General features: G+C 41.5%; 2 protein-coding genes across 3 annotated transcripts; one reads left to right on the top strand and one right to left on the bottom strand.

Moving 5' to 3' along the window:
* Window positions 1-7: 7 nt before the first annotated feature.
* stmnd1 (stathmin domain containing 1) lies at window positions 8-3,694 on the bottom strand. The gene is made up of 5 exons (XM_020090710.2): window positions 3,401-3,694; window positions 2,041-2,224; window positions 1,819-1,958; window positions 1,153-1,281; window positions 8-1,057 (listed from the first exon to the last, which is right to left on the bottom strand). Exons 1-5 carry the CDS (start codon window positions 3,467-3,469, stop codon window positions 611-613), a joined length of 969 nt encoding a protein of 322 aa, XP_019946269.2. The 5' UTR covers window positions 3,470-3,694; the 3' UTR covers window positions 8-610.
* Window positions 3,695-5,264: 1,570 nt separating this feature from the next.
* Window positions 5,265-20,732, top strand: nup153 (nucleoporin 153). 2 transcript variants are annotated; one of them, XM_020090708.2, is made up of 22 exons: window positions 5,265-5,422; window positions 9,056-9,281; window positions 9,411-9,686; window positions 10,104-10,243; window positions 11,576-11,704; window positions 11,908-12,024; window positions 12,196-12,240; window positions 12,339-12,392; window positions 13,502-13,642; window positions 13,756-13,808; window positions 14,086-14,221; window positions 14,604-14,756; window positions 14,836-14,934; window positions 15,039-15,120; window positions 15,211-15,312; window positions 15,424-16,077; window positions 16,202-16,378; window positions 16,650-17,594; window positions 17,748-18,143; window positions 18,267-18,485; window positions 18,631-18,817; window positions 19,108-20,732. In XM_020090708.2, the coding sequence occupies exons 1-22, from the start codon at window positions 5,294-5,296 to the stop codon at window positions 19,193-19,195; spliced, it is 4,548 nt and encodes a 1,515-aa protein (XP_019946267.2). In that variant the 5' UTR covers window positions 5,265-5,293; the 3' UTR covers window positions 19,196-20,732. The 2 variants fall into 2 exon arrangements, with proteins under 2 accessions (XP_019946267.2, XP_019946268.2); XM_020090709.2 differs by having other exon boundaries at window positions 5,287-5,422; window positions 9,059-9,281.
* Window positions 20,733-21,039: the final 307 nt, after the last annotated feature.

The following is a 21,039-nucleotide window of genomic DNA, read 5'->3' as shown; positions in this document are numbered from 1 at the left end:
AACAACAAAACTCCGGGAGAAAAATGTGAACTTTATTGATTATTAACAACATCATCTTACACTTAATTTCAAAAGGCACATCCTCACCTGTCACCAAATCTCTATACACCTTGTCTTTTTAAAGACCAGTGAGAGGTTAACACAACTTCATCCCACTGAGACAGCTCCATCTTGTGTCCAGCTGCCCAAAGTTCACCATTTACATGCTAAATTGCACTTGATAATATTCTTTTTCCACGATTATAATAAAATACAAAATTTATTTTGGTATGTTGGCAAGAGCATTAAACCTTGGTCATGTTTATTAAAGTTTAATAACACTGCATTAGAAAAGAAAACCCTCATATTCCTTTGTGCTTATCAATGAGCAAAGATATTACAACGATTTACGAGCTGATGTGCTTCCCTGCAGTGGAAATGATGCTAGATATTCACATTGACATCAGAATAATTTATCTGTCTAATCACAGCTTTATTACATCTTTCAATTTATCTCCAAACAACATTGACTGTACTTAATATTTTCTATCTTTACCTTCCTTATGTGCAAAAGGAATCATTTTGGCTTCCTTTGTCTTAGTGCTGATTATTGGCTCATTCATGTGATCATTTAAAATTTCTCCTCTTTGTCTTCGACATGTTGAAAAGTGGAATCACACTCCAGCTCCCCTGAGGCTGTGAGGAGCTGCCCCGCCTGGAGCTCCACCACCTGGTTCAACTCCTCCTCTTCATCATCATCATCATCATCATCATCATCATCATCACTGTTCTCACTCGCCTGCTCTGCACCTTCCCCTCTGTCATCTCCACGCCCCTCTCTCTCTGCTCTATTCTCTACTCCCATTCCTTTTTCATTCTCTCTGTCATCACCTCCAGCCTCTCTTACACACTCTCTTCCCTCGGACGTGAGCAACAGTGGATTCGGTGTGGGGTCAAAGGTGAGGGGTGTCACAGGTGTGAGGGATGTGTCTTCATCTTCTGCTGCACTGACAGTGGCAGGGACACGGACACGCGCAGACTTGGTCCTTAAACGCGTCTTGAGCTCGTCTTCCCTTGACTGAAAGGGAGGAGTAGTAAAATTTAAAGACAAAAGGTTAGCACAAACACACACACACACACACACACACACACACACACATGACCACACTGTACCTTGCGTCTCTCTTCAACAAGTCTCATCTTCTCCTCTAGCTCTTCTCTGCTGGGGGGACTTTGCTCGTTTTTGACCTTCAGGGACTCCAATCTCGCAGGCCTCTGCCTGACCACATCTCTGTCATCCAGCTGTCTCAGACACAGACACAAACACACACACACGCACAAACAGCAGAGGGAGACAGGGCCCAACCTTAACATTACAGGTCTTTTAAAGTTTAGGGCTTCTCTAACCCAGGATTAAAGTAAAGTAAGAGTAAAGTCTGAAAAATATTATGTAAATTGACCACATTTGTGTAAAATACAGTATCAGTATATTGTAGGAACCAAGGTTGAATTAGGAAATCACATATAACAACTGTATGAAGGTACATAATATCTCTAACCTTAGGGAAGACACAACAATGTTTTTTGGCAAGATGAGTTAAGGTTTAGATACATTTGTCCAACAGCGTAAGTCCACATGAAGCATGACAGTACGTGGCCTCTACTTTTTTGTGAAAGAACAGCTCAGATATGCAGATACTGCTGTTAACTTGTTATTTCTCTGTCCAGCTCATCTTCTTTGGTCGCCCTGATGCCTCTGGTGTTGAGAATAAACACTTCTACTCAGACATCACTCGGTTCAATTCCACCACCCTGTAAGATTTCCCTCACAGTACCCACCATGATGCTGTAGGCCTCTCCAGCGACGCTGCTCCTCTCTCTGCTCTGTCCCACCGGGATGATGCCCTGATTCAGCAGCTCCTCCAGGATCTCACTGGACTTTTGCCGCTCCTGCATTGTACCATCCTGCTGCAGCAATCCTAGCCACAATCAAATAGAGACACTTAAGATGTGTGCAGTGGATTTTCTCTTCAGTGAGACACACTTGTTGAACACACCCACCATCTTGTGTCATTGTGTCTGCGACACTTTCTCCAACACGCTCAGGTATCAGAGGAGGGAGTTTTCTGGGCATCGCTCCAGGTAACTCAGGGATCTCTTTGTTCTCCATCACCACCCCACTGTCTGTGGTGCCCTTTGACACGGCCGAGTCTCCACGGTTACCAAGTTTACTTCCTGTCTCATCCTGACAGAGTACAATATGAATGAAGAGGAAATAAATCAAAATTCAGAAAACTGTATTCTGTTATTATTGTGAAAATCTATGACCTGATGATAATCTAATTTATATTTAAGTGTGAAAAGCATAGACTGTATGGTTAAAAGTAACAATGTACATTTACTCAAACATTCTTCTTGAGTATTTTTTTAAATGTTCTGTTTGATTTATTTGTTGGCATGTTTGTCTTTATTATATAGAGGAAATGACAGGTCCCCATGCTGGGAGTTAAGCTATATTGCTTTGCAGATTCAGATTATTATATGATTATATGATCAATATAATTATGTTTTTTTTACAAACATATCAAATATCATATAAATCTAACCTCCTAAATAACAAATACTTTTATAAGACCACTTACATGTTTTGCTGATAATGCAGCTGTACCTTTACCAAAACTTTTTTTCAGGTGTTGTTACCTGATATGAATATGAACAGTGAGGAGATTCTTAATGGTTTGCAAAAATATTTAAATATTTAAAGAGTTTTTAGGGGGGTGTAAAGGGGTTGCATAATCAATCAATAAATCAGCCTCTTAATATTAAGAGACTGTTTTTGATCAGTTTCATGCACACAAGTCAACAAAGGCCTATAAATGAGCCAAATAAATTGGTTTCCATATTTTGGCAAACTTCTGAATCTAAACAATGTATATTATTTTTTCCAGGTCTTTTACTTTCTTTTCTTTTTTTACTTTTGAGAACCTGAATATTTCGTTCAAAGTGTTTTTTTTAATTTAATATTGTCTAATGACATTTTACAGCTACTATTCTTTAACAACCAAAATTTCTACTCACAAACAAAACAAAAATGTCATTGCCTATGAAAAGTATTTTAAAAAAGTAGAATACTAAGTGAACGCCCTGTAAATAGTTAACATACATGGTGCAGATTCAGACATGGAGACTAAGTAAAGAATATTCTCATAAAAAATGTAATAGTATTTTAATAGTTGTTGAATTTTTTTATTTAGTAGCACACAGATTAAGGGCTACACACACAAATTGTAAACAACTGTAATCTAAAAGTAATAATAATTGTTATATTCATAATAATTACTGTTAACGTGTACTTGGATATCGTTGGACAAAATGAACTGGTGTTAAACTGCACACACTGAATTTGTGACTCGGCTCTTACCTCGTCTCTCTTCGGCCCCTCTCGTGTGAGCGGTGTGACCGCGGTGTTCGAGGAGCTGCCACATCCCATATTCACCACAAATCACCGATGTGAAGTGAGTCAGTTACTCTCATCGATGTGAAGCTTCAATTCCACCTCGGTGTGTGTGTTCTCCTCGGTGTGTGTTCACCGTGTAGCCTGGCATTCCTTCACACTCACGGACACACAGTCTCCATGAGCCCGTCGCTAAGGGGCCGTTGCTACAATAAATGTGACCCGGTTAAAGAGGCGACACCCAGGAACAAGGAAATACACGACATGGTCAACACTGAGGGTGATGCTGCACTGACACACTTCATCAGCTGCGTTACACACTGTTACACACTGTTACACACTCTGACACACTACATCAGTTACACAATGACATCATATCATATTTTATCATATCATATTATATCATATCATATCTTATCATCATATCATATTATATCATATCTTATCATCATTTTGTATCTTAACTTATCATATCTTAATCATCATATCATATTATATCATATCTTATCATCATTTTGTATCTTAACTTATCATATCTTAATCATCTTATCGTATCTTATCATATTGTATGATAAGTTAAGTTGCATTGTGTCAATTTAACTAAATTTAATGCTGCATTGTGTTTTGCATTGGTTCAGCAAAAAAAGGTTCATCTGTCCTCTAACTTTTGGAACATACCCACAGATTTGTAAACCATGGATTGTTGGATGACTGATCTGTTCACACAGTCTATAAATTATTAGTGAACCGGATCATAATGGTTTTACACATTAATTTGTAAACTGATTGGAGATTTGCACATGACTGTTTTTTCCACAGCCGACACTATGAGGCTCTGTAAAGCTGTGAAATATCAAATGCAAAAGACACTGTAGCATTAAACCCACACTTGAATCTACATAAATGACCCAATGGGGACTCTGTGGAAAGACCACAGGGGTGCAGCAGAGTGCTAATGTGCTTCACCAGGCTCTATTGTAAAAAGGCATGAGGGCTGGAGTCATGCAGAGCTCAAGGACTTGTTGGCCAGATAACAGTGGTGATGAGTTCAGGCAGCTGTAGTTAAAATGCAGGTTCTGGCACCTCTGCTCTCATTCTGGGACAATTTGATAATATTTCCTCAACAATCATCAGATGCTTGTGTGAGCACCAAGGCCTACCTGGAAATACGAAATTTAATTTACAATGATATCGCAAAAAGAAAAACATGAACACCTTTTTCATTTGAGAATGAATGTGTACCAGTTATCAACAATCAGACTCCAGATTAATTTATATAATGATTTTCTAATAAAAAAATAGTGAATGGTAGAAGAAGTACTACCACAGAAGAGTAAAAATAATACAATAGTGGATAAGTAATAAGTCATGCAGTATTAGCATCAAAATATACTACCATATAAATATTTCAGAATGAATATATATAAATTTTGGATAACAATTTCTGATGTTTTTTGTATACAAACTATTTAAATGCTTCTATGTAGCTTAATGACTTTGATTAATTATATTTTGAATAGATAATATGACTAAAAGGTAAAGTATCAAGTAATCAAAGCCAAATAAATGAAATGGGATCAAATCCATGTAATGAAAAACGTGCATTTAAAATCTGGTGGATTAGAAGTAAAAAGATGCAAAGAATGAAATATACCATCGTGTCTTCTCTACTGAAAGATTACATTATACTGTCCATCGATCACATACACAATAAGATGATTCAAATCATGGTTCTGTACTCATTTTGAATCGAGTGACCCAAAATAACCCAATGGTGAGGCCATGTGGTTCAGAGTCCCGTCAAAGCTCTTTGTTACCTTCTGCTACTACATTACCCAGGGTGCCTCGGCGCGGTGCTGGATGACAGCTATCCGGCGCCGAAACACCGAGAGACGCTCAAACGACAGAGCCATGGCGGCCACGGGTGGAGGGAAAATTAGAAGCAGGAGATATCACATCGCCTCCAAACCTTACGCCAAGAGCAAACAGGTAAACCGAGTGGAAGTTTTCGTGTAAACAGTCCGTGTCGAGGACGGTACGGTGACCGCAGCTCCACTTTGCCCCGGCTTCTTGTTATTGTTTGCTTGGAGTCATTTTAGGGCCTACTGTTAGCGCTCGTGGCCTCCACGCGCTGATAGCATGTCCGGGAAATGCTAGTTAGCTAGCAGTCTGGCTCACGGGTTAGCATTAACCAGGCGGACTTGACAGGTCAAATCACGGCGCACTGAGCCATTTAGACCAGTGAACCGGCGTTTGTTGGAGTGCAGGCGCACACATGACACACGGGGGAACGCTTTCGTAGCGCCATCAGGCGAGTTCTTTGGTGCTAGCGAAGTTAGCACAAAGCAAGGAAGTGGGATTCTGCGTATTAGCCGCTGTAGGAAATGTAAGCTAGCGTGCTTAGCACTGGCGAGCAAACGCATTGTTGTCTTGTGTTCTTGCGATCAGAAGCTTCGCACCGTCGCCAGTTGGAGTGACACGGTCGTTTGGCTCCAGGTTGTGATTGTCCTCAATTACATGTCAGCGGCTCCTGTGTGGGTGGATTGTAAGAGTGTGGCGTTGGTGTGCGGGGGAAACGTTGTTAGGCTAGCTCCCATTAGCTAAATCCCAGCCAGGAGGATTGCGCAGGAAGCATCGGCTGGTTTGAAACCCACATGGTTGAAGCAGATCCATGATGCTAATATTGATTTTTGCAGACCCTCTGCATAATGTTGTGTCGCAACACTAGAGAGATCCATTAACTTCTTTTTTCATTCATCACGTTTAATTAGTGGACTGCAAATCAGATTGAAAGTCAGCCTGCCGGTGTCCGCAGGTTGTGGAGGGAAACCATCTACTCTTAAAAATGGTGCCATCGCTTCTCCTTGGCTACAGTGTGGAGATTGAAAGTCACACTAAACTAAATATGATCAGTGAGATGCATTTAATAGACAAATTATTAGGTACACCTAGAATCCAGCAGACAAAATTTGGCAGGACTTAACGGGGGATGCCACTTTTCTCTAAAAAACATCACAAACATGCCTGAAGTTTTCCAAAGAGTGTCTCAGCACTATGCAATACCTTGTATTGGGGTGATACAAGATGTCCTGGAATGACCTCAAGAGAGGATTTCGTTAATATGAAGAATATGGCTGACCTGAAGCAGTTCTGTGTGACCAGTTCTCTTAAATTCCTCCTGAACATTGTGCAGGTCTGAGCTACAGCTACTCGAAGAGTTTGTTTGAAGATACTACTGCTAGAGTAGGTTCACCCAGTTATTAAATCCAAGGCTTCACTTACTTTTTTGTAAGTCTACAGTAAAGAAACACAAGAAGTTTGAAGTTCATACAAATGTCTGGACTGTATGAGCCATAAACAATGATTATCCCGTTCTCATGCTCAATTGTCCTTGAAAGATTGAGCTTTTCTACATTTGAGGGGTTTATTTAACTCTGCTGCTTATAAAGCAGAAGGAGCATGATAAGACATGCAGTGTTTGCACCATCACAGTCTTCATTCATCACTCAACATTTGTGATCACTTATTCTCAACAGTGGAAGTCTTTCTCGTCTTCACATGGCATAAATGAAACAACCAAATTCTCAAAATCATCTTATTAAGAGTAAAAGTACATGTTCATCTCATTCATTCATGTGATCTCTTAGCTTTAAAAGCTGGACTCACAAATCTGCTCAGGTCGGGATATTCAAAGTGAGACACAACAAAGCAGAATCCATCAACCACCAGTCACTTTGGTCACATGACCCTGCCGACAACAGACATGAGGCACCCTTAAATCCTTATAACAATACTGTATGTGGGGCTAAGTAATCCACCACTGTTGTGTTATTACATTCTTCACTAGTCAATGTTTTGTGTGTTGCAGAGGTTAAAGTGCAGGGTGGCCCACAGGTGTCTTTCAAAGATAAAACGGAAGCAAGAGGCCCAAATGGTTCTTATGTGGAGTTGAAAGCAACTAGAGGTTAAACAGCATGTACACGTACATTGAGAAATGCACCAGCTTGCTAGCTTTGCTCTACGTTTCCCTTCTCCATGTGGTATCTTCTCACAAAGATGTGGGACTGCATTGCCTTATCTGATGACTTTTCCACAGCCTTGCTCTTCGGTACACCCTTAACTTTATCTGGTCATTTTATTCACGTCATACGTTTAGTTTCTGGGTTTGTGCTCCTCTACTGCAACTCCAAATCTCCTCCAACCTGTGTGGACATCATTCGTGGAACAGACTGTGTACTAGTGGATAATATACCAGCATTAAATCCTCATATATTCAACTACAGGAGCTAGTTTGGCACACTGCACAAGCTACTACAGCCTTTTCATGACTTTTAAAGCTGCAGACCCGTTCAGGAGTGGTCTTCTTAGTCCAGTTAAATGGTTCAGACCAAGATAGTTGCATTCTACCGTAGAGAGCTGGAAAGGCAGTTACTTTGTGTTAGTGGGGTGTAGGAGTCAAGACTCTTTGTTATCGCCTAGGATTTGTCCAGTATTAGACCTCAGTACAGAGCAGCGTCACTCGGTCACTGCGTCGTAGAAGCAAACAGTGCCTGACCCAGTTTCTGTCCTACTGAGCTTGTATTTGGATTTGCACTGGAACAAATGACTTCTCGCTGCAAATGGTGCTGTGCAGCTGATTCAAATAATCAAATTGAGTGTTAATTTACTGTTGCCCTTTAATTACCTAGACTCTGGCGCCTGCCATGGACTAATTTGTCCAGTTTTATAATGAACCCCATTTTATTTTGCACTTTTCATAAAAACATAAAAGATCCATATCATAGTGTTTTGTCTTAATTGTAGAGGGCATAGATTTTCTCAGCCCCGCCTTGGCCCTCTCACTTTCTCACTCGCACTCTCTCTCACACTTACACACCCAGCTGCCATCACACATTGAATCTGATTCTGTGGGAAACACTTGTTGTTTGCTGTGTTCAGCAAATAACAATATCCCAGCAACTGTTTTATATGATTCAGATGTTTTCAGTTCTCATTATTGTTTTTGAACATCATAAATACAAGCTTCAGGATTAGTTTTCCTTCTGTTGGCAACAGACAAAATTGAGGCCCCCGTTCAGGCCCGGTATTAAAATCTGTCTCAGGTGATCTGAGTAGACAGCTCTGAATTCATCATTTCACATCTGGCATTAAATTGTGTCTCCAGTGTCCACTTGTGATCAAATCTCATTTCCCCGCTCCATATGCAAATAAACACGCAGTTAACCTGATCTGTGCAGCGCACCCACCAATCTGTAAATGTACACATTGAATTTCACAAATACGTCCAGACATTTGTATATACTAATGACATTTTGAAAGTGATAATATCCCTCTGACATAAAAGTTGAAAATCAGTATTTAAAATAATATTTGTTCAGATTGTTGTTGGTATTTAAAATGTAAATCCACCTGATAATCAGCTGTCCAAGTATTAACATTTTTACTGAAATGGGTTTGTTTTACATTTTATGTGCTGATCATCAATAACTTGTTTGGGTGGGTGGGGTTGAAGAACAAATATCTGCAAGTTCTTTGTTTGGTCTATCTATCTTCATCTCTGTCTCTTACTAATTTCATTCCCTTGCTCATTGCCTCATCTCCCTTTTCCATGTGTTTCATCAGCAGCAGTCAGGCATCATCAGTCGGGTGACGGACACAGTAAAGAGCATCGTTCCATCTTGGCTGCAGAAATACTTCAAGAATGAAGATGCTACTGAAGGAGAGGGCGCTGTACGAGTGACAGATCAGAACTGCCAGCCGCCACCGCCTCCTCCTCCCAATGGCAGTGAAGAGGGACCTCCTCCCCTTGAGGGACGTGACTCCCCAGAACCTAGCACTAGTAACACAGGTGAGGGATTATTCAGTCTCTTGGGTCATCCCAGATTATCTGGAATATTAAAGCTCTTGCATAACAATTGCTTTTTTCCATTATTCTCAGTACCAGCATGCTCAACTGTAATTTTCCTTTCATGCACAGAGCCTTCAACCAGTCGGGCATCCCTGAATTTTCAGGAGTATGTGCTTTCTCGGCCCCCTCTGAGTCGCTCCCACCTTCACTTTGCCCCACTGGATGCCTCTTCTCCAACATTGGGGGTTTCCAGCAACCTCTTCTCCCAGCCCTCCACCTCCTCAGCCCCTGGACCCTTTTCAACAGGCTTCTCCTTGGTGAAAGAAATCAAGGACAACCTCTCACAGCACGAAGACGATAACATCTCCACCACAAGTGGGTTTTCTTCCCGCGCCTCTGACAAAGGTAACAGCAAAGTTTCCATGAAAGCACACCCTCAAATAGATGTGAAATCACCTGCTGAGGTGATTGATTGGAATGAAAACCTACAGTCTGTTGAGTCTCTTTGGGACACAGTTGGATGCCTTTCTGTGAAAATGGCAGAAAACACGTCTTGTGTGATGAACTGGTTTGAACAGGATTTCTTTGCACTCGCTGAGAATAGCAGCATAAAGAAAGTGAATTCAACCACAGAACCAGAAGAAATTACTGAGATTTGCTTTAAGTAAGAATTGATAAATGTCACCAATTATTGGTGTTGCAGTAGGTAGAGGCTCGTGTTTAGTTAATGTTTGTGACTTAATTTCTCCAACGCATGGAGATTAAGCTAGAATTCTGATTTAATTCACACTGGTCTGAGATTAATCTCCTTTTGTTTTTCAGATGTCCCCACTTCAAAAACGGCATCACTTCCCCAGCTTTGGTCCCCAGAGATGGACAGAACAAACTCTGGGCCTCAGCCTTCCCAGTCCAGTCTGAAAAAGCCTGCATTCAACCTGTCTGTTTTTGGAACGTCTTCCAATGTGAGTATCACTGTGTCTATTCATCAGTACAGTGAGTGTCAGTGTATAATAAGGGGAAAGAAACAGTCTGAAAGAACTGATCGGTGCCACAAAACTTGGTATTTTGTGTCATTGTGTTTTAATGAGGTTGTCAGGAGCGCAGTGACCCAGTTGAATATAAAATGTCCTCTGGGATTTGGTCAGTGCACACAACTAAATGTCACGTTTACCACAATCTTATTGACATTTTGCATTGACCATTTTAAGGTGTAAATAGAGGTTCTTTACCTCAAATAGTGATTTGTTGTGTTTTATGTGTCATGTGTATGATCTGGTATATTGCTACTCTAATAATAATAATTCCTTGAATTTATATAGAACCTTTCCAGAGACCAAAGGACGCTTTACATATGTCCGTGGGGACAAAAGAGAAAAGAAAATAATTTGCATAAACAGGATAGAAATAAACAGGACTTATAGTAGGGTGGAGCGTTAACTGAGGCCAAAGGCCTTAGTGAACCGGTGGTGTTTGAGTAGTTTTTTGAAGCTGTCCAGAGATGTAGTGTTGCAGATTTTCGGAGGGGAAAGACTTCCCAAGGGTGGGGACTGCGACAGAGATGGCTCTCTCTCCAAAGGTTTGCAGTTTTGTGTTGGGGATGAAGAGCAATCCTGTGTTTGAACACTGCAGCCTTCTGAGTGGAGTGTAGGGGTGGAGGAGGTCAGTTAAATACAGTGGGGCTAGGGTGTGGAGGGATTTATAGGTGAGAAGGAGGAGTTTGTACTTGATGCAGGCTTTGATCGGGAGCCAGTAAAGGTGAGTGAGGGTCACAGTGATGTGCTGCCAGCACTTAGTGTGGGTGAGGTACTCCAAACCTTTTTATTTATAGCCTAAGAAAATGTTATACCTTACTTTTATTAGTAGAAGCAAACAGCCCACCACAGTCAAATTTTCCCTTCCACATTTTTATATTGAACCTAAGATTAGGAGCTCAGGGAGAAATCCCATCATATCTGTTACTCATCCAGCAGGTGAAAAACATCATAACTCCAGCCCTCTCTGTGTACTGTTTATCATTTGCGGTGAACATGGGAGCAAGCTGCGTGCATGTGCCAGGAGCGAATTTATTGCCTAAACACAATCTGCCTGCGATGGAATCTGTGGGAAATGCTGAAATACTGAAAAGATTTTTGCAGTTTTATTCATTCAATTACTTGTCTAGACATTTAAACATACTTTCTTATTTCACGTCTAATATAATAATGGGTTTACTTTTGAGGATGCCATTAATTAGTAATACAGTTAAAGAATTTGCTTAAACCTGATATTAATTAATGTAAGCCTTTCTCTTGCAGTCGACATTAAACAGCACAGCACTGAACTCCAGCCAACTTGGATATTCACCCTTCTACCCTGGGAAGACCATGTATGGTGGGGCAGCGGCGGTCAGGAGCTCTCGCACGCGTCCTGGAACACCATACCAGGTGCGCTAGTGAGAACCATACACATTAAAACCTGAGTTGGGTTACTTTATAGTAAACATTAGTTCCTTACTCTTTCTTTGTGAACATTCAATGTTTTAGGCATTTAAGTTTGTCAGCCCTAAGTAGGTTAGCAGTGAAGTTCTGATTTGCGACTGGATGTTATTAATTAAACTGGAAACTAAATTGGCTCATCTGATCTGTAGGCCCCAGTGAGGAGACAGATCAAGGCCAAACCTGCTGGAGCTCAGCCCTGTGGGGTGACAAGTGCCACAGCCAGACGCATCCTGCAGTCATTGGAGCGCATGTCAAGCCCTCTGGCTGTGAGTTTACACAAGCATGGATACACATGCCAAATCTCTGCAGTTCAAACTTGATTTAAACTGCATTAGTGGTTTGACACTTAATATTTTGTTAATGTAAACTTAACATCATAATATTTTAGTATTTTCCTTAATTGTTTGTCTAAAATATTGCATTTTCCTCATCTGTAGGATGCCAAGAGAATCCCAGCAGCAGCCTCATCCCCCCTGTCACCAGTAAGTACTTTGATATATTAATAGTGACATACTGTATGATATTTGAACATTAATACTCCGTAAGGGCAGGGAACTAATATTCTTAAATTTATTTTTAGTCGATGGATGGCACAAACCTAGATGTTTCACATTTCCAGCCAAAAAAGAAACGGGTAGGTACAAATATTCATTATTCCAAATCACAATTTAGTGTGAGAAGCTTCTGATTTCATTGTATCTTTGTGTCTGTTATGTGTTTATGCTTGTGTATGCACATCAACAGCCATCACTTGTCTTCTAATGGAGTCCACAGAAAAGGGTCACAAGGCTCAGTGATGTGAATAAAACAGGGGTGTCATTGTACAAACTCAGCAGCACTTGTTGTGGTTCGTCTTCCTGTCATTTCCTGTCCCACTGCCTGCTGGCCTCAGTTACAGTAGTTAACAGGATTCTCCTCAGCTGGGACACAGCTGTTCACCTCTGTGTGTGAGAGTGTATGTGTTTGTGCTTACATGCAACTGCTTGTGAGCAAAAGTATTCTGCACTGCACGTTTTGTTTGGCTCATTAATGTTTGTGTATGTGCTGTGTGTTAAGTGTGGTCCATTGATCTATTGTTCCAGCTCTGGACTGGACTTGTCCTCTGTAATAACTGTCAGACATTCCCCTCTGGGACAGCTGCTTTGTAAAACCAACAATGGTGTATTGACCCTTGTATGTCCCCAAAAAAAGAATCTTCACTGTAAATGATTTTGAAACAGGTGCTTAGGTTTTACAGTAGGGCACTTTATTGAAAACTTGTCTGTGAACAATGAATTTCCTCAGATCTAGTTTAGTATTTCTGTACTACAGTTTTTTTTTTATTACTTTATTACAATAAGTAAACCCCCAATTATATATACTTTGGACCCGTCTGTCCCTGCAATAACATCAATAAATCTTTACAGCTTTAGACCAATATTGTAGGATAATGCTGCTATTGTTTCATTCCCTTATCATCCTCAATAACCTGTTGGATGTGAGGTGATTTACAATACGTATGGTCAGTGTAGAGCTGTTGCTGTTCATGCTTTGGGAAGCGGTTTAATTTTTGAGTTGAGGATTCAATTACTCAGGCTATACTAATGCTATGGTGTATGGTATTTTATTCTTACACTCATTGACTTCTTTGGTATGGACTCAAAAGACATTTAGAAAAAGAATCAAAGGTTCAAAGAATCAAAGGTTCAAAGGTCACCTTTGGTCATTATGATTTTAACTATTAATCGCCCCTCTTGAATTCAGATGGATTCTTCCCTCCCACCGGTGCAGAAGCTGGTGGTTCCTTCTGCAGCCTCAGTGTCAGGAAACCGCTCTGTGTCCTTCAGGCCTACTTTGACTCCTGGAGGAATAGGCCGAAATGTGGACAGGACCCCAAGAGAGACGGTCAGGCACATAATGCTGCTTTACTATACACAACATTCTTCCTCCATACTTATTATAACCAGTTTGTGTTTAATACATTCTCTGGTGCTAATTATGTTCTATTTTTCCCACAGCCCACAAGACAATCACCTCAACTCCCTAAAGCAAACCCAGGTCTATCCCAAAGGTACTGATGCAACACTATTAGAGATGCTCTGATTGATTTGGTATCAATAGGTCAAAATACCAGGATACCATTTAATTTTTTTTTTTTTTTTCATATTTTGTGCTTCACAATTATTTCTTTTGGAAACAAGATATGTATCCCAAAATTTGCATTGTAATAAGTTCCAATAATGATATTCAAAGGAAAATTTGCAAACATCTTGCAGATGTCTGACTTCTTTCTGTGAATTCTATGAAGCTCTATCGTACTTACTGTACCTTTGTTACCTATCTATCAGCACAATTGGCTCCAGTGGCCCTGCCTATCCTCTGTCCAGCACGCCTGCAGCCAGCAGCGTCGGCTCTGGAGGGGGCAAGATGAAGAGAGAGAGGACCAGTACACGAGCCTCCACAAAACGCCCCGAGGAGGATGAGGTGAGGAAACAACGAGACTGATTCCAAGACTGATGATTAATTTCTTATACATTATTTATCTATATCTTAACTCTAGGTTTTAGTTTTCCAGTGTTTATCAGTTTAATACACAAACAGTTCTGTATGAAAAGTGGTAAGAAACAGGCTCTTACTTATACAATGTACTTTTATAGCACAACAGTGTCTGGGCTTATTTTCAGACCAAGTCAAAAGTCATAAATACAGATGAGACAATCAAATATGATTTTATCTCCTTCCACCATCAGCCAAGAAAGATGCACTCCTTGAAATGGCAACATTTTCATGCTGTGCAGTCCCTCAATATAGAATACGCCGTCTCAAAATGCAGCACAGCGATACTCATGCTTGTTTCTGATTTCAGGTGGTTGAGGTACCAGACCTTCCTGCCATTTCACTTCCCATCAGCACCTCCACCTTGCCCACCTTCAGCTTCTCCCCTCTTCCCCCTCCTACCACATCCACTGCCTCCAACGCCACTGCTGTTACTCCTACTAAGGAAACGTTTGTAAACAAGGTATTGTCTTTTCTTACTACATTGTAAGTGAATTTTTAAATGCTAAACAACATTTGGCTAAATTTAATGTTTTTTCCAGGAACCTCCAACGGCCTCCACACCCCCCTGTGTACCTTTTACATTTTCTTCCCCTATTGTCAAAGCAACTGCTTCTAGCCCACCTAGCTTTTCCCCTTCAGTAAGTAAATTGTTTATTTCTTTTGCAATTTCCTTTGCAATTTCTCCATCCTTTATTCTTTTTATTCCATTTTATTAAGTGTTATCTGCTTTTCCTGTTTGTAGGCTGGATTTACCTTTAGTGCACCTGTAGCAAAGTTAGGTCCCTTAATAACTAACGGGAAGCTGGCCACGCCCATAGCAGCGGGTAAGAGCGTTTCCTTGCTTATGGCCTGATTCTTATTTCTTCCTGTAACAGAAGTCATTTTTGATCCTTTTGTTTTCATATTTTCTACAGTGAAGCCAGCAGCAAACAAAAGCACAGAAGATTTTGAAGGACCCTTTAAACCAGCCAAGGTCCTGAAGCAGGGCAGCGTGCTGGATCTTCTCAAGGCGCCTGGTTAGAGTCACTGACACATCATCTACAATCTTTGGGTTTTCGCATGGTCATACGTTTTACAAAACTGAATCTGCAAGTTTGTTGTTTTAATCCTTCTCCTGTTCTCTCCAGGTTTTGCCTCTCCCATTACTCAGCCTTCTGCAGGCTCAGACACTTCTCCCCAGCAGACCTCCACACAATCCACTGCCCCCTCTTCCACCTCCACCTCCACAACCACCACCTCCCTCTCTTCTTCAACAGGGTTTGGTGATATGTTCAATGCCCCGCTTAACTGGACCTGTGACGTCTGCTTGGTGCCGAACAAGCCATCAGATGCAAAGTGTGTTTGCTGTAGTACCCCACAGCCCAAATCCTCATCAAAATCTATGGACAGTAAGCCTTCACCCACAACCTCGGTTGGGCTGGAGAGCAGCATGAACGCCACCTCCACCACTATGACTACCGCAGGTTTTGACACAATGTTTTCCAAACCTGTGGGAACCTGGGACTGTGACACGTGTCTCGTTCTTAACAAACCTGATGCAGTTAAGTGTGTGGCCTGTGAAACGGCCAAACCGGGGACAGGACTTAAACCCTCACTGACTCTTCCTTCTGCCTTCTCAGCCGTTAAGACTGTATCCACCCCCACAGCCCCTGTTTCCACAGGGCTCATTGGATTTGGAGACAAGTTCAAAAAACCAGAGGGTGCATGGGAATGTGGTACATGTTTGGTAGAGAACAAGGCAGAGGACACAAAGTGTGTGGCATGCACGAGCGCCAAACCAGGTAATCGGAGCATGACCATGGTTATGTAATTTGATATATTTAAGTTGTGTCATTGAAAAAAATGTAATTTAGGAGATAATTATTAGTTTAATGAAGTATCTTCCTTTCTTCATCAACACTACAGGAGCTTCAGTTGACTCATCCTCAGCCAGCACTGCTCCAGTGTTTAACTTTGGAGATATATTTAAAAAACCAGAGGGTGCCTGGGAGTGTGATGTCTGTCTTGTCCAAAATAAGGCTGCTGATGTGCAGTGTGTTGCTTGTCAAACATCCAAACCTGGAGCCAATGTGGAGCCCAAAGGTAAAAACATAAAACAGACTACTTTCAGTTTTCTTACAACTTCCTGTTATCAGTAAATTACTTGAAAAGTCAACTCACATTTTCATGTTCATATGAATTTTGATCTTAGTAATGATTCCAAATGTTTCTTGATGCATAGTAGCATATACATTTATATTTTCTGATGTATTTGTATTTTATGAAAAATTATTCATGCATGATGACTGAAGTACTAGAAGTTGAAATGTGACATAAATCAAATCCTCACTTTTTTTGTCTTGTTTCTCTTCAGCATTTGGTTCAACAGCTGCTGGCTCCTCCACATTTGGCTCTTCTAATTCTGGAGGTTTCAAGTTCGGCACATCTGACAGCACCTCAGGATCTGGAGGTTTTAAGTTTGGCACATCTGACAGTACCGAAGGGTCTGGATCTGGGGGTTTCAAGTTTGGAGGCTCGTTTTCAGAATCATCATCAGGTGGATTCAAATTTGGAATCTCCTCATCAGAATCCACTTCTAAAGACGCTACTGCATCATCAGGGTTCAAATTTGGCAGCTCAGGTGAGGGCTTTAAATTTGGGACTGCCTCTGGTGAAGACAAAAAGTCAGACGAGCCTAGCACAGGTTCTGGGTTTAAGTTCGGAGCCTGTGATGGGATAGTGTTTGGAACTGGATCATCAAGTACAGAAAGCAACACTACTAAGGGTGGCTTCACTTTTGGACTGTCCAAACCTGAAGAGAAAACAGCAGACACCACCACATCACCCTCTGTTAATTTCACTGCACCTGTTTCTTCTCAAGGCAACAGCGACAGTGCTGCATCATCAAACGACACCACATCAGCAAACACCAATAAAACAACCACCACCGCCGGATCTGTCTTTGGGAGACTTGGAGAGCGAAGTTTGGCGACCACCACACCACAAGGTGGCTCGACGTTTGGCTCCTTACAGACGGACAAAGAGCCGGCTGCTCCCACGTTTACCTTCGGAAAGCCGGAGGAAAAGAAGGAAGGCGCTGCCTCCTCAGCTCAGTCTACCTTCCTCTTTGGTGCTGCTAGTAAGGATGTAGATGCGACACCAGCATCAGCCACTACAGGTGGCTTTTCCTTCAGCAATCCCAGTGCTCCAACAGAACAGCCTCCACCCACGTTTGCCTTTGGCAAGCCAGCGGACAAGAGTGAAACATCTGCTGCAGAGGCACTAAAGCCCTCCTTCACCTTTGGACAAAGTGCTACAGGTAGTTCATTTGTGAAGGCTTTTTGTAAAGTTTCGTATGCTTAGATTATTTATTGATATATACACAATAACAATAAATATGGTTGGCCAAACTTGATCAAGCTTAAATACTATAAATACAAAATGAAGACTCTTTCCCTCTTCCTCCCAACAGATTCTGCTGCTTCTCCAAAACCAGCATTTTCCTTTATGGCTAGTAATCCCACCGACACCACTAGCTCCACCACCTCGTCATCCTCAACCCCGACCCCCAGTCTGTTTGGCAACAGCAGCAGTAACAGCTCCACCCAGGCTGCAGCTCCCAGCACGTTCATGTTCGGTCAGCCCGTTGCAACCTCCAGTGACGGTCCTCCAGCTAAAGCCTTTGTCTTTGGACAGAACCAGGACAGCCAGCCGCCTGCTCCATCAGCAGCTCCTCTGAACTCTGTCCCAGCTCCAACTCCCTCTCAGCCCTTCATCTTTGGTGTTTCTTCCAACGCTGCTCCTCCTCCTGCTGCTGCTCCTTCCTTCGGCTTTGGAGCAGCAGCTCCCTCTGCTGCCTCATCTTCAGGTTTGTATCTCTTTGTGATCATTCAGGTCTTCTTTGACAACTGTAAATTATTTTCATCATATATAATAAAAACGTAAGTTTATATTTCTGATCTGAACATATATTTATATCTTTCGCCCACAGGTCCATCTGCAGCTCCCCCACCATTTGTATTCAGCTCAGCTCCTGCTGGTGGCTTTGGGGCCAACCAGCCTCCGTCATTTGGCTCATCTTTCGGGTCCTCTTTCTCAGCCACGCCCTCGCAGGCCCCCGCCTTTGGGGCCAAAACTGACACAGCCCCTGTCTTTGGACAGCAGGTGAACTCCACACCTGTATTTGGGGCAGCTGCAAATTCTGCACCAGGTTGGTAACTCAAATAACCATTTTTCCTTTTAGGTTGTCTGTATCTGCAATACAATATGCTATTGATCCCCACAATATAAACTTATCACATGTACGTGTAATGATAGGTGTCTTTTAATGTGTGAATGTGCTTTGTGTTTTTCAGGTGGAGGGTTTCAGTTTGGAGGAGCTAGTGCATTCGGAGCCACAAACAACACCTCGGGTGTGTTTACTTTTGGAGTTGGTTCAGCTGCTTCTCCCGCTCCTTCTGCCAGCCCCTCCATCGCACCCCAGTCAACAGCACCTGGAGGTGGATTCAACTTCAACTCCCAACCCCCAGCATTCAACATTGGGTACGTTAAACCTTCTTAGTTTCCTTTTGAGAGTAAGCTGTACTGCCACATTTTTGTTTCGATGATTGAATTGGTGTCATTTCAGTGGTTTAATCTTGTAGCTTTAGCAGTAACATCTTTAAAAAAGGGGTTCTCATATTTATTTTTCTGATGTGTTTGATAATACTTCGACACTAATGATATAGCTTATTGATTTATCTGCTATGCTACTAATTTTCTCTGTATATATGCTATGTGTTTGATTGTGGTGATTGATTGTGATAATTATGGGACATAATTTGCTCTTCCAGGGCCGCAAAATCCTTCACCGCTTCTCCTGGTGGACAGCAGGCGATCGCAGGGCGCAAGATCAAGACGGCGGTGCGGCGCAGAAAGTAGAGCTCTAGGGACTCAACTAGAAAGCAGACATGACTTTGACTTGACTCACATCCCCACTGAAGGCTGAATGAAGTCTTAGACAGTCTACACTGAAATGACTCGGCATGTGAAGAAGGGAGGAGTCTTGGGGGCTGCTTTATGCTCGAGCTGGAATGGGTGGGGCTGCAGGCTGGGCTGATTATTCAGAAGGTTTCACATGTAGACCACAGCTATTATTATGTGAGACCATCCTACAGGACTTAAGAAAAACCTACAAGAAAAACTGTTGACTGAGCAATGACACTGACTTAGAAAACAATAGGAAAAACAAGCAAGACAGTCATATCTTATTTTTAACACCGGCAAATGTCTGCTAGACTTTAGGCATGACTTTTTGTAATAAAATTACAAAGCTGCAAATCTCAAGAGTTGTGAGTATACACACAAAATCGTATTAATTAGTATGGGTGATCAGGTTATGAGCTGTGATATGCAGAGAGGTAGTGAGAGCTGTGTGGTGAACTTCTAGTGGCAACCCTTCAAACTATTTAGACTGCTCCTTCACAGGAATCAAGGTGCCGTTGGAGGTGAAGCCACGGTGTCAGTGCAGTGTGCTGTATGTACAGGGATGAGCGTGTAATCTTTGTGGTGAATGCTGCGTGCTTGTTTTTTTTCCCTACCCCTCTTATGTACAGACTTGAGGTGTGTTTGGTTTCTTTGTATATGCTGAGGTTGCGTGTTTGTGTGCGTATGAAAACTGAACCACAGAGTTATCGCCTGGGCCGCTGGTTAGGGCCACCACAGGCTGAGCAAGCAAAATGAATGTTTAAAAACAAAAACACGGGGAGGAAAGAAGGAGGGCAGGGTTCAGGAGAGGGGAAGATGTATCCATGCACTGCGGAGGCTGGACCGGGCCGGAGGTTAACGTCCTCGTTCAACTCCTTAAAGATTTTGTAAATGCATAGTTTCAAAACTCTGTTACATGTTTGAATCTTTGACCTCTCTCTGGTTCGCTCACCTTCTCTGCTTTTTGTGCCCTCTTGTCTCTCTCTGGTTCACTCCCTCTTCCTTAGTCCTTAAACTCTCCCTTTACCTCTCTCTGCCTCTCCCTCTTTATCTCTCTCTCTCTCTCTCTTAATTGGCCTTTGAATATTATAAAACCTGTAAATAGTGATTTTTTTTTTTTTTTTTTTTTAATCTGTGAAGTTGAAATTTTTTTGTGTTACCAACTCTGCATTCAGCATTTTTTGTCTTTAGAATTTATTATGTAAATTCCTATATTCAAAGTTGCCCGAATCCATTTAAAAGAAGCCTAAATGCAAATTGGAGAGCCTTTGATGACTAAAGGTATATTGGCTTTTCTGATCCACTTTTGTTTGGACCAAAACCAGTATTGTACAAAGTATTAAGTATATATTTTTCTATTGCGTGTTTAAATGGACGAGGGTGACTCTGGATGATAAGGAAGTCAGTTTAATTTTAAAGCCATGATTATTACTGGATGAGTGATTATAATTAAAACCATTGGTAATTACCATCAATAAAACTATAAAAATAATTCATGTTTTCTGTTGTTGCTCTTTTTAAACAGAGCCTGTTATTTTTTAAGTGTATTGTAATTATTAGTTTAAATACATAGTTTAAGGAATGTAATTAATGTGTATTACTGGTTTGTGTTGCAAAGAAATGGCAGTTAACATGTCATTAAACTTAAATATCTCTGTAAGGAGTATGGTCAGGCTCTAGTTTATAGTACAACATATGAAAGAATGCAAGAAAAGTATGTGTTTTCATACGCCCGTTTATTAGTTACACTGACGGTCATTTAAACTGACTTCTAAATACAACAGCCCTCAAATCATTTA

The sequence above is a fragment of the Paralichthys olivaceus genome, chromosome 20 (assembly GCF_024713975.1).
Source record: "Paralichthys olivaceus isolate ysfri-2021 chromosome 20, ASM2471397v2, whole genome shotgun sequence".
In the NCBI taxonomy this organism is placed as follows: Eukaryota; Metazoa; Chordata; class Actinopteri; order Pleuronectiformes; family Paralichthyidae; genus Paralichthys; species Paralichthys olivaceus.
The sequence above is the reverse complement of the archived record's forward strand: the minus strand, read 5'-3'. Positions and strand labels throughout refer to the sequence as shown.